This window comes from Macaca fascicularis, chromosome 18 (assembly GCF_037993035.2).
Source record: "Macaca fascicularis isolate 582-1 chromosome 18, T2T-MFA8v1.1".
NCBI lineage: Eukaryota > Metazoa > Chordata > Mammalia > Primates > Cercopithecidae > Macaca > Macaca fascicularis.
Genome location: NC_088392.1, coordinates 1,324,674 through 1,338,051, shown reverse-complemented (window position 1 = coordinate 1,338,051; position 13,378 = coordinate 1,324,674). Strand labels below are relative to the sequence as shown.

Below are 13,378 nucleotides of genomic sequence, written 5' to 3'. Positions count from 1 at the left end.
TTTTGAAATTTGTTTATGCTGCTTCATGACTTCTTGCCTTTCCTTCGTTCTTCTTTCCTTTTTTATGTTTAGAAAGCTTTTCTCCATCCCCAGGTCAGAAAAGCATTCATTTTCATTTCTTCTAGTTGTTTTATAATTCAATTCAAAATTTTTAACTTTTAATTCATCTGTAATACATTTTGGTGCAGGTCTTAAATTATATAAATTAACTTAAACAACTCTTTTCTGGTTTATTTTGTTGGTGGTGGTGATGGTGATAGTGATAATGATGGTGGTGGTGGTGATGGCAGTGATGGCTGTGATGGCGCTGGTGGTGGCGGTGGTGATGGTTGTGGTGGTGATGGTGGTGATGGCGGTGGTGGTGATGGCAGTGGTGGTGTGGTGATGGTGGTGATGGTGACAGTGGCAGTGGTGGTGGTGATGGCGGTGATGGTGGTGGTGGTGATAGTGATGATGATGATGTGGTGGTGATGGTGGCGGTGGTGGTGGTGATGGTGATGGTGGTGGTGAACTGTGGCCTCACGTCCCCTGGCCCACGTCGGTCAGCCCTGCTGGTAGCTGCCTTCAATCTTGCTGGGCTGTGTGCATCCCAAGCTGGAGGAGACCCACAGCGCCCTCTCCAGTGGGTCCACTTGGGAAGGATCCTGGACAGCACTCCCAGTGACCCCAAGGGAACCACCCGCCCCCCCAGGCAACGCCCTACAGTGCAGCCCAAGGTTCCAGGAGCTTCCTTTCTGCTGGATGGACCTTTGAGCATATTGACCCTTAGCCCCGGGTCATCCCATGGCCCTGGGGATGTAGCAAGAGGCCCAGCAGGCAGGGTGAGTATCTCCTGGAGCCATGTCTCCTGGAGAGCTCCTTAGTGGCTGGCAGAGAAGGATTGAGAAGACATCTTCCCTGGCAGGCCTGAGCAGAACACTGGCACACCCAACCTCATCCCTGGGCCGGTGTCCTCGCCCCCGCCATGCCCCCGACTCCAGCCCAGCTTCTCCACGTTGGTGGTCCAAAGGCACCATGTGCCTCTCCCTCAAAGTCACTTTCTCAGTGAGCTTCTCCCTGCTGCCCTGCCCCCAGCCACAGACTCCTGGCCAGTTTCTTCCATAGCCCGTGACCCAATGACTCACGTGTGGCTCACTGTCTGTCTCCCTCCCCGTAGGCCCGTGACTCCTGGACAGCGCCTGGATGTGGCCAGCTGGGTTTTGTTCTCCGGCCGCCCAGCTGCGCCCTCCTGGCCTCCAGTGAGAATGAAGTCCATGCAGACAAAGGTCCACCCGGCCCCTGCTCCCTTTTTGTTGCACTAGGGTCCCAGCCAGGGCATCCACACTTGTCCAGTCCCGTTATGAACACCTCAAGCGTCTGTGCTGCTCACTGGGGCCTCACAGCTGGTGCTTCCCCGTTGAGTCAGCGAGCTTTCCTTCCCACAAAGTGAGCTTTCCTTGCCAGATGGTGTCTGGGCACTGCTGCTCTGCCGTGCATGGCGCCAGCGCACATCCCATCCCTGGACGGTCACATTCCTGGATATGCTCTCGGCAGACAAGGCACAGTGACCAGCGCCTGTCTTAACCTGGGAGAGACACCTGAGTGGCAGAGACAAGTTTTACTCCTCCTTGCAAACCCTGGCAAACATCGGCAGAGAGTCAAGGCTCCGCGGTGCTGTCCCCTGCGCTCCACGACAGGGATGGAGCTACTCATTCAAATCCAAATCCAGCCATTCCTCAGGGCCTCAGGGAATGGGATGAGAATGAAGAGACAGCGGCCGCAACAGTGGTTCCTGACCGCTCCCCGGGAGCAGCCTCTCAACTGCGCCATCACCCATGGGCCCGTCTGTCCCGGCATCACACATCACAATGTTTTCATGTTCTAAAGCACAAGCGGACGTTTCAGCGAGGTCATGGATTTGGTAGCAATATTTTAGCTTGGAACTGGTAAGAAACTAAGGCAAATTAAATTCGATGCTTAGTTTACACTTGCATTTTAAAAGATTTTGAAAATAAGCAGCATATGAAGCTCAAAGAGCTATTATAAACTCCACGGAAACATCAGAAAAGCCACCTGAAATTCAAAATGAATGAGAATCCGCCACTAAAAGATCTGAAATCCAAATGAACAAAGCACGCAGCCTGCCCCGAGTGAGACGGCCTCCACACCGACCCTCCGCACCTGCAGAGCCTCTCCGGGTGCCCGGCCAGGCCTCCGAGTGACGAAGTCCCTTTAGGGGAAGGGCATTGACCTAGAACACGCCAACATCTACAGGGTATGAAATGGTCTTAATAAAGGGTTACATCTTCTGAAATGCTGCATTTTAAAATCCTGTCTGTCTGTCTTTAGGGTCCATTTCCTTCCTAAGGCACGTTCAGAGCCGGACCTTGCTGGGCCTCCTGGGCGCGGGCATCTCCCGGTGCAGCTCCGCCCTCCTTCCGCGCTGGAAGCCGCAGCCCGCCTCGGCCCTCTGTGGCCGCGGCTGTAATTCGAAGGAGCGGTCCCGGGCCCACCCCAGTGAGACACCAGCACCCACATCAGCTCCGACTTCGCGCGCCCGAGACCCCGGCCTCTGGTGCCACCTGCGCCTCGAGCCGCGAGAGGACTTGGGGCCTCGGGGACCTGCGGACCGCCCAGCTCTTGGCTGCGGAGCGGCGCGCACGTGGTGCATCCCCACGGTCACCCCGGGCCTGGGCCAGTCAGGGACTCGGGAGGGGCCCCCCAGGTCTCAGGGGGACTCTGCCGAGGCGCAGCCTGGGCCTGGGGCGCTGTGGGCCGACACGAGTGGGCGGGAAGGGAAGAACAACCCCAGCCAGGCCGCCCCGTCTAGGGAGCCTTCCCCCACCCGAGGCCCGCGGCTCCGCGCTCATGGGCGGCGTGCGGGCGTCTCCGGGAAGGACTTCGGCTCCTGCAGGAATTTGTCCCACGCAGAAGAACGAGGCCCCTGGGAAGCGCCCACGAGCACAGGGAGACGGCGCGGGGCCCTCGAGCCGGTGCGGGGCGCTCCTGCCTCAGCCCAGAGCGGTGCAGCCTCGGGCCCTGCTCTCCGCCTGCGAAAGCTCCGCGGGATCGAATCCGCTGTGAAATGTCACTGGCGCACTCGCCATCCGCGGGCAGAAGGAGCCGCTCCCGGGGCCTTTCCACTCCGGGAGGGGACGATGCGCTCCGAACTGCTCGCAGGGAGCTTGGCCTGGCGGGTTCCAGTGGGAGGAGGCGCCGCCCGCTCAGAGGGCCTGGGCAGCTGCGTGGTCCCAGCGCGGGGGTCTGCGCCGGGTGGGGCCCTGGCCACGTGGAAACCCGGGGCTGGCCGTGCCCACTGCAGTAGCGGTGACTCCGGCGGACTTCAGTGAGGACCTGGAAGTGAGATCCTCCCAGGAGACCCCCCCCTCAGGGACCCGGGCTCCAATCCCGAATGGGAATAAACCACGTGGACCCCACATCCACGCAGAGCAGCTCGGAGCCGTCGCCCTGGCTCTGAGCAAGCCGAGCCTTTGAAGGCCCTGGACCGAGGCTTCCCTGGAGGTCTCCCGGCCCTGCTGTGCGTCCCGAAGCTCCGGTGCCTGGATGCGGCGGGGCTGGGGCTTGGCTCTACCTAGAGCCCAAAATGGTTTCAATGTTAGTTTTCTATTTAAGATGAGAAAGTTTGGCTCAGTTCTGCTTCCACTTGCTGGCATCTGTGCCTCCGGGAAACCTGCCAACGTCTGGACTGTAAATAAGGGACTTTGACCTAAAAGTTTTTACAAGCTTTAAAGTTCCAGTGACAATACTTGGGTAGTGATATTTCTTGGGAAGTTTGATGCCAAAAAAAAAAAAAAAAAAAAAAAAAAAGCATGTGTTTTGCCTTAAGGAAGTTTGGCCGGCTGCTCCTCAGGGCCTGGGCCCCCAGGGAGGAGAACCCAGCTCTGCCACGCTGGTGTCTGCCGTCCTGACTGTAAACCAAAAATAAACTTCTAAGCCCCTAACCGACTGAATGGACCACCGCCCCCCGCCCTCTGTCAAGGGGATTTCAAAGAAACCTGAAAAAGGAGGTCAGGCCATGTGTGGCCACCTCAAGGGTCATCCCTGCAGCTTCCAAAGCACAGGCTGGCGGGGGAGTGGGGGCCAGAGATGCCTCATTCTACCCTCCCCACTCTGGAATTCAGGCACAACTGACCCGTATGAACTTTAAAACAGGGATCTTAAGGCTGACAAGCACGCTGTAGGTAGCAATATAAGATACCAAATTCCCACCCGAGTCTAGTATAGCATCATATGACTGAGAGCAGGCCCTGGAAATATCCGAATGTTTTACTCCAAAATGTACTTATTTGATATATTTTTTAATGGCCCTGCAAAGCTGTCTCTCGTGGGAGACATTTACATTGTGGAGAATCCTCCTCCTTTTCCAGGACTTTTTCTGATGCTGAAGGGATTGGCTGAGAGTCTAGCACCTTCTAAAGGTCGAAAGAGGAAACATTTGCCATTTATTGTCTCTAAGGGTGGCCACCTATGAGACTTCATCTACAGAAGAACCTTGGTCTCCAAAACGCCTTCACCAAGACACTCTTTTTGGTGATTCCATGTCTTCAGATAACAACTTAACTCTTTCAACCAATTGCCAGTGAGAAAACCTTCAAACACGCCTACGTTCCGGAAGCCTCCACTGAGTCATCCCACCTTTCCAGACCAAGCGCACGCACACCTCACATGTACTGACTGACGTCTGCCCGTTACTTCTGTCCCCCTAAATGTCTGAAGCCAGCCTGGGCACATGTTCTCAGGACCTCTTGAGACTGTGCCTCGGGTCTTGGCCACTCATATTTGGCTCAGAAGAAACCTCTCTAAATATTTTACAGAGTTTGGTCTCTCCTCCCGCCGCCCAAGATGCCGAAAGGAAAGAAGGCCAAGGGAAAGAAGGTGGCTCCGGCCCCTGCTGTCGTGAAAAAGCAGGAGGCCAAGAAAGTGGTGAATCCCCTGTTTGAGAAAAGATCTAAGAATTTCGGCACTGGACAGGACATCCAGCCCAAAAGAGACCTCACCCGCTTTGTGAAATGGCCTCGCTATATCAGGTTGCAGCGGCAGAGAGCCATCCTCTATAAGCGGCTGAAAGTGCCTCCTGCTATTAACCAGTTCACCCAGGCCCTGGACCGCCAAACAGCTACTCAGCTGCTTAAGCTGGCCCACAAGTACAGACCAGAGACAAAACAAGAGAAGAAGCAGAGGCTGTTGGCTCGGGCCGAGAAGAAAGCTGCTGGCAAAGGGGATGTCCCCACTAAAAGACCACCTGTCCTTCGAGCAGGAGTTAACACCGTCACCACCTTGGTGGAGAACAAGAAGGCTCAGCTGGTGGTGATTGCACATGACGTAGATCCCATCGAGCTGGTTGTCTTCTTGCCTGCCCTGTGTCGTAAAATGGGGGTCCCTTACTGCATTATCAAGGGGAAGGCCAGACTGGGCCGTCTAGTCCACAGGAAGACCTGCACCACTGTCGCCTTCACACAGGTGAACTTGGAAGACAAAGGCGCTTTGGCTAAGCTGGTGGAAGCTATCAGGACCAATTACAACGACAGATACGATGAGATCCGCCGTCACTGGGGCGGCAATGTACTGGGTCCCAAGTCTGTGGCTCGTATCGCCAAGCTCGAAAAGGCAAAGGCTAAAGAACTTGCCACTAAGCTGGGTTAAATGTACACTGTTGAGTTTTCTGTACATAAAAATAATTAAAATTCAAATTTTCCTTCAAAAAAAAAAATATTTTACAGAGTTTGGCTTTTTTCCCTCAACATGACCCTGCCACCCACCAACTTGAGCTGATGAATAAAAATGGTTTCAGGTGTCTCCCTGCCCTCCTTGCCCCCACAAAGAGAAACACGTTGTCTGAAACAGTGGGAATGTTAAGCTCACTTTCTTTATTCCTGTTTTCAGCCGGAGGTTGGGCCAGTGGTTCCCTGGCGGCCCAAGTCACCCAGGAGACACAGGGACACCCCACAGCCACAACCGTCCCACATGGGAGTCTGAGTGGAAAGTGGGGGACTGGGTTAATGGCACTTAGAAAAGAGTGACATCTTCTCAAACTAAGTGCCAGATGCCTTTCGTGGGATGAAGGGAGTGCTGTCTACTGTGCTACGGTAGACCACAGAAAGTCCAGAAGGACTACGGTACGCACCAGCACACCGGAACGCTGCTGTGGGTGCCATGCAGGCAGCACAGGGCTCTTTCCTGAGCAGGGTGCCGCGTGTGGCCACAGCGGTGGGCAAAGCTGGGGCAGGGACTCCAGGTGCGGCTGCCTCAAGGGTCCTCCCTGCAGCGTCCGAAGCACAGGCTGCCGTTGTGTTCTGAGCCTGTGCAACGTCAGCCACACTCACTTTGGCTCTGGGATTCCTCCTTCCCATTCAAAAAGGAGGATCAGAACAAAACCCCACACATCCGTATCCTTTTGGCTGCAGAGTATCCGGGCACCTCTGGAGAAATTGGGGGGCCCCACAGAAGAACCCTACATGCCCCAGATGCTCACTGCAACCTCCTCCTGTAACAAGAGCCACGGTGAAACTTCCCGAATTCCCAAATAAAGAAGCAGGGCAGAGCAAGCCCTTCCCGGAACGGTAGGCTCCTCCGCTGTGTTTAAAATTGTGGTGAAACATAAATAACATAAAATGTGCCATTTTAACCATTTGTAAGGGCACCGTCCATAGGGCTAAGCACATCCACAACGTTCCGTGCAGTCATCACCACTGACCATCTCCAGTACTTTGTCATCCTCCCAACCTGAAGCTCTGTCCCCGCGAAACACTCACTCCCCAGCTCCAGCCCCCGGCACCCCACCTGCTTTCTGTCCCCGTGAAACACTCACTCCCCAGCCCTGGCCCCCGGCACCCCACCTGCTTTCTGTCTCTATGGACCTGTGGACTCCAGGGACCTCCTGTGAGTGAGACTCATGCATGACTGTCTTTACTGGGTATGATGTCCCCAAGATTCATCCATGGTGTAGCCTGGGTCAGATTTTCCTTCCTTGTTCAAAGCTGAATAATATTCCACTGTAGGACAGACCACATTGTGTGGGTTCATTCCATCCTGGATAGACACTTAGGTGGTGTCTGCCTTTTGGCTTTTGTGAATAAAGCTGCTGTGAAGATGGGGGTATAGGTACTTCTTCGATATCCTGATTTCAATTATTTGGGGCCTATACTCAACCTTCACTGTATGTTAACATGATTTTATCTTTCTTTAAGCCACTTTTACACATCTATAAAATTTTAACTCGTTTAATTGAGCGATAACTGTTATTACAGCTGACCCTCAAGCAATGCGGGTTTAAACTACACGGGTCCATTTATTAAGCCAGTAGTTTGCACATGGCGAGTCCTCCTGGCTGCAGAGACTTTGTGTGGGGACTGGTCCCATATTCGAGGTTCTGGGACAAGTCCCCCAGGGACATCAAGGGACAACGGTGCCATTTTTCATATTTGCCACCAGCATCATCTCTAACTGGGTTTTCTGCTAATCAACACCCCTGTCAGGAGGAGAGCAGACGGGGCAGTGAGGCCCCAGTGCAGACCTCAGGCAGGCCGGGCTCACCTCAGCCTCCCCCGGCTCCACCCCAGCCTCCCGCGGCCTCCTGGCGTCAGGTTCCAGGCCTCTCACCATGAGGACGATGACAGGCCCAGAACTCCCGTCCAGATTTAAAACTCCTGACTCAGCCGTGACCCTGCAGGGCCTCCAGCTGCACCTGCTCCTCCCAAGCTTGGTCCCGGCCCGGTCAGCGCAGCCCCCTTGCCCTGAGGAGGAACCTGGCCCTCTGGAAGTCTTCCACTGTGTCCTCTGGGGAAACCACGGCGCTTCTCTTACCAAAGCCTGGTTCCTTCTCTCCCTCTCTACCAGGCTGGGTTTTGCCAGCGTTGTCTGTCGGATGCTATGGAGATGGGAAAATGAATTTTATCTTTCATCTTGCACACGCCCTGTCTGAAGATCCAATGTTGCCCTGGTGTGGGGACAGTGAGGGGCAAACTCGAGGAGCCCCTGTGGACACGTGTGTGGCCTCATGCCCCCCGGGGAGGCGCCCCAGACCCCCTGGATGCCAGAACCCACGGGGGCGGGGCCTCGCCTGGAACAGGGCTTCCTTTCTAGATGACTTAGAATACCTCAAACTATGCAATGCGGTGTAAATACTGGTTACACGGTATTTTATTGGTATTTTTTATTGCTGTATTGTGATTTTTCTTCCCCTCTGGGGTTGGTGGAACCCTCAGATGCAAACGGGAATGCGGAGGTGGACGGTGGTTCCACGATTTGGAAATCATGAAAGACCACAGACCCTGCCAGCTTCTTGGTAGAACTTTGGTTTTTATAAGCTCGATAGAAGATCTTATTAGCTTGATGATTCTTTGAGACCAGGTGCTATTCTTATCTAATTTATTTATTCATTTATTTCCTCAACAAATATTTCTTAAATGACTTTTATATTCTCCCTCAAGCATCTTAAGCAGATGCTTAATAATAGGAAATAACACTCCCTTTATACAATAACATTACACAACGCCATCATTTGTTCTCATAAAGGCAATTAGTGCATGAATTTCCACCCCCACCCTCAAAAAATTGCAACACTGTGTGCAGTGGAGAAATCCTGGGCTGTCAGGTCTCCTCACTCCACACTCTCCCCAAGACAAAGTAGGTAGTTACCACACTAGAAGGTGGCCGGGAGCATGTGTGTCTACAGGCAAGCACCTGACCCTCCTGGGGTGAAAATAATTCGGAGAAAGTAGAATATATGAAAAGAAAGTCTGGAGTTAAAGAACCAAAGCTCACAGACCATCTCCCCAGTAACCAGAGAGTTACTTAAATGCTTCGAATGTCACTTCCCTCATCTAGAAAATGGGGGTGAGGCCTCTAACCTCCCAGCACTGCCACTGAAGTCAAACCCTACCCCGGGCATGGGAAGCCTTTGAGGCCTGCGATTTTGGCTGACAGAGGCACAGGTGGAGGCCAGGGCAGCTCGGGGAGCAGGAAGCCCCCCGGCAGGACACGAAGCCCTCCGTGGGGGAACAGGAAGCAGGTGAACTTGCTGTCCCCCCTCCCAGCTGGTGCATCCCCAGCAGAAAGAGGCCCCCAAACACCGAGTGACTCAGCCTGACCATCAGGCTTGTTTCCAAAACCTTGATTTCCAGGTTTCAAAATTGTAAGCTAAGCCCCGTCCACGGCCATGTGCCGCCCAAAGACCCCCCTCAGCCCCTCAGCCTGGATTCTCGTCCCCATAACGGCAAGCACAGCTCAGGATGGCCAGTTCCATGAAAAGCCCACTTCCTGTTTGCATCATCCGAGGACAAACCTCCCCAGGACTGAGGAGTTCTTCCGCCACGGCTGATCGCACCAATGAATCAAGGGCCTCCTGCTTGGAGACCCGAGGGGAGAGCAGGTGAGGCGGAGTCATCGGCGGGTGGACGATTCCCAGGCAACATGCAGCCCAGATCTGCCCGGGGACGGGGCTGTCCCATTCTCGTGGAAGTTGAGGGATTTTTGCTTCATCCTCCCACAGGCATCCTTCCTGCGCTGTTCCAGAGCCCGGAAGCTGGGGCGCCCCACAGGCCTTGGCTGTGTCTGCATCTCAACCGACAGTCACTTAAAATGTTTCTCGAATTAATTTTAAATGTAATTTTGCTTTTCAACTTAGGCTCATTCTAAATAAAACGAGTGACATCATGGACTAAGGTGCCTGTTATATTATTCTCTACCGCATTCGAATAAATATATAATAATACGTAAGAAATAAGTAACTAGTGGCCGGGCGCGGTGGCTGACGCCTGTAATCCTAGCACTTTGGGAGGCTGAGGCGGGCGGATCACGAGGTCAGGAGATCGAGACCATCCTGGCTAACACGGTGAAACCCCATCTCTACTAAAAATACAAAAAACTAGCCGGGCGAGGTGGCGGCGCCTGTAGTCCCAGCTACTCAGGAGGCTGAGGCAGGAGATTGGTGTAAACCCGGGAGGCGGAGCTTGCAGTGAGCCGAGATAGCGCAACTGCACTCCAGCCTGGGCCACAGAGCGAGACTCCGTCTCAAAAAAAAAAGAAAGAAATAAATAAGTAACTAGTAAAATAAAGAACGTGTGTGCACATTTTTCCTAAAGAGCCTCTCTTGCACGGACAGGACTAGGCATAGGGTATTTGGGGAAACTGTCTCCTGAGAAGTGAGGGGCGGAGGCAGGTGCCCGGAGGCCTGCAGGTGCCACGGGGCTGAGGCCGGCCTCCTGCGCGGGGTCCTCCCTCCGGCCTCCGGGGGTGCGAGCGCCACCTGCAAGGCGGTGGAGAGACGTCTCCATCTAGTGGCCGCCTGCTTCCATTACACTGGGAAGCAAGCTCCTAATCCTGAGGGTCCCGGGTTTCCTTTTGATGATAAAAACCCTCCGGAATCGCATAGCGGTGATGGCTGCACAACCTTGTACATATACCAAAAAACCCCTGAATTGGACATTTTAAAGGCATGAGTTATATGGTACGCGTTACATCTCCATTTTTAAAAGAACTTTTGTGAAAGATTTCAATATATGAGCAGAAAGACATTGTTCACACCTTCTTACGGTGAAATTAAAGCATCTGAAGCATAGTGAGTGTGTCTTTTTCACTTTGTCCTAGAAACGTGAAGTTTAAAGCATCCAGGGACCACAAGTCTTCGAGATATAAATTGTTTCATGTGTGCTTTTCTGTAAGCCATAGCTATAGCTGTTACTAAACACCATTCTTCCAGGACTCTTTTATCTGATATTCTAATAAGTTGTTTCTTTTTAAGGGCACTTCTCCCTAAAAAGTGCTCTCAGGCTGCAATTACACAGATCTGAAACGTGCAGCATCCGCCTTTGCTCTCACTCTGCAGTGGAGCCTGTGGGTGTGGTTAAATTATGATGTTTTATTCTAAGGAGAGGCTGAGAACCATCTGCTTCTTGATGGAAACCATGTGTTATTACAAGACACTACGTCAGGCATTTTAACATGATACACTCCTTGCAATTATACTCACTGAGCAGAACACCAGTGCAGAATTCCTCTAATGTTCTCCTCACACACCAACTCAAGAATCTTCCCCTGCACCTCAAATGGGATTGATCAGTGCAATTATTTTGTAAAGGTCTTTGTCAGGGAATTCAAAATAACCAGAAACAATAATTATTATTATTTAGAATTCAAGTGTAATTTTCCAGCTGAGATGCAGCCTCAGCCATACAGGTGTGGACAGAGTGGAAAATGAGGTTCTTTGTGTCCAGCACGTCTTCGGAGAGGGGAGACCCTGCTACCGGCTCCTCCTCCCCTAAAAGATGCATGAATCCGTGCGACCCTAGGCCTGTCACTGTCCCAGTGCACGTTTCATGGCCTCAAACGAGTCTTCCTTGTGTGTAAGCTTCAGGGAGAAAGTGCCTCCATGGGGTGAACGCAGAAGTGTCACCCCAGCAGCAGGAAGGGGGGTCCAGTCTGAGGCCCCAAGGGAGGAGCAGCTGAGCTCTGCTGTAGGGAGCCCAGTCCAGGGATGAGCAAGGCGGGAGGGGAAGGCCGGGGAGCGTCTGGGGAACTCTCTGAAGGCTGCCTTCACTCTCGAGCCTGGCCGAGGCTCAACTGGCCTGACCACGCTGTGATTCACATGGGCCTACGCACAGCCCTGATTCTTCTTTCCTCACACAGCCGTCGACCCTCAACAGATCTGACCTGCAAAACCGATCTGCACGTCAGCACAGCGGAGCCCTCAAAGACAGGATTATTTAGCCCAAAATGTTACTAGCACTGTAATTGAGAGATCCTGAGACCGACTGACCACGAAGACAGAGGAAGCAGTTAGTAAGGCTGGTGATGAGAGGGCATGAGAGGGCACATCACCACCTCGTGCTAAGGGAATGGTATGAGCAAACATATGCCAATAAAGACGAAATGCAAAAATGCCTAGAAAGACACAAATGGCCAAAACTTACTAAAGAAGAAATGGAAAATCCTGCAACAAGTAAAGACATCTTAAAGTCTCCCCAAAAGAAAAGCCCTGTCCCCAGTGGCTTCATTGGTCGATTTTATCAAATATTTAAAGAAGAAAATAATACCAATTCTACACAACTTTGTCAGGAAAACAAAGAGTAAGTAACACTCCCCAATTCATTCCATGAGGCCAGGATCACCCTGACACCAAGGCCAGACTAAACATGACAAGAAAACTTCACACCAATATCTCCCACAAACACAGACACAAAAACCCTGAACAAAATATTAGCAAACCAAATGCAACCGCATACAAAATGGATTATAAACCAGGATCAATTAGAGTGTACCTCAGAAATCCAAGATTGGTTTAATATCTGAAAATCAGTTAATCAACAGATGTGAAAAAATCATTAACAAAATCCAATACCCATTCATGATAAAAACTCACAGCAAACAAGAAATAGAAAGAAGGGAATGTCCTCCATCTTTTAACAGACATGTACCAAAAACCTACAGCTAACATCACAGTTAACCATGAAAGACTGAGGGCTTCCCTCCTAAGATGGTAAACGAGACAATGCTGTCTGTTCTCACAATGTGCTGGAGGAGAAAAATCAACGTTAGAATTCGTTAGTTTATTCACTTCCATGTAACGTACGGAGCAGACCTCAGGTGACAACTGGCCACGAACAGCTGGGAGGTGCCAGAAGCTCTCTGGCTGCACCAGACAAAGGGAGGGTTTACATGAAAGCTGGGCTTGAAAACAGGAATCAGAGTCACCCTAAAATAGGTGTTATTTTCTTAATGCCTGACTTGTAACGATAATGTCTCACATTGTGCTGGAGGAGAAGTGGTGAGAACAGCCAGCCTTGATTTGTTCAGCATCTCAGGAGGGAAGGCCTCAGTCTTTCATGATTAACTCCTTTCGAAGGAAGGAAGGAAGGAGGGAAGGAGGGAAGGAGGGAAGGAAGGAAGGAAGGAAGGAAGGAAGGAAGGAAGGAAGGAAGGAAGGAAGGAGGGAAGGAAGGAGGGAAGGAGGGAAGGAAGGAGGGAAGGAAGGAGGGAGGGAGGGAGGGAGGGGGAGAGGGAGGGGGAGAGGGAGGGGGAGAGGGAGGGGAGGGAGGCAGGGAGGGAGTGATGTAAGGGAGGGAGGGAAATTAAAACCATAAATACTGAAAAGAAGAAATAAAACTATCTATTGGAGATGACCTAATCCTCTATGTAGAAACTCTTAAGAAATGTATAAAAAAGAACCCTACTGAACTAATAAACAAGCTTATCAAGATTGTAAGATAAATCATTAAGCAAAAATCAATTATATCTTATATATCAATAAACAACCTGAAAATTAAGAAAACAACTCCATTTACAGTATCATCAAAAAGAATAAAATAGTATTAAATATAACAAAAGACATGCAATATTTGTTCACTGAAAGCTACAAAACATCACTGAGTTTTCATCAGCA

General features: G+C 51.8%; 1 protein-coding gene and 1 pseudogene across 4 annotated transcripts in view; one reads left to right on the top strand and one right to left on the bottom strand.

Moving 5' to 3' along the window:
- LOC107128047 (uncharacterized) overlaps positions 1–13,378 on the bottom strand; it is a 95,050-nt gene that overhangs the window by 56,338 nt on the left and 25,334 nt on the right. Inside the window, exon 3 of one of the 4 annotated variants that reach the window (XM_045378090.3) lies at positions 11,434–11,649. The exons of the other annotated variants lie outside the window; for them this stretch is intronic. Within the exon in view, the coding sequence (XP_045234025.2) occupies positions 11,581–11,649 (69 nt within the window). The 3' untranslated portion in view covers positions 11,434–11,580. Of the gene's footprint in view, positions 1–11,433; positions 11,650–13,378 lie in introns of those variants that run through there. 4 annotated transcript variants of the gene reach the window in all.
- LOC102132239 (large ribosomal subunit protein eL8 pseudogene) lies at positions 4,823–5,710 on the top strand (annotated as a pseudogene).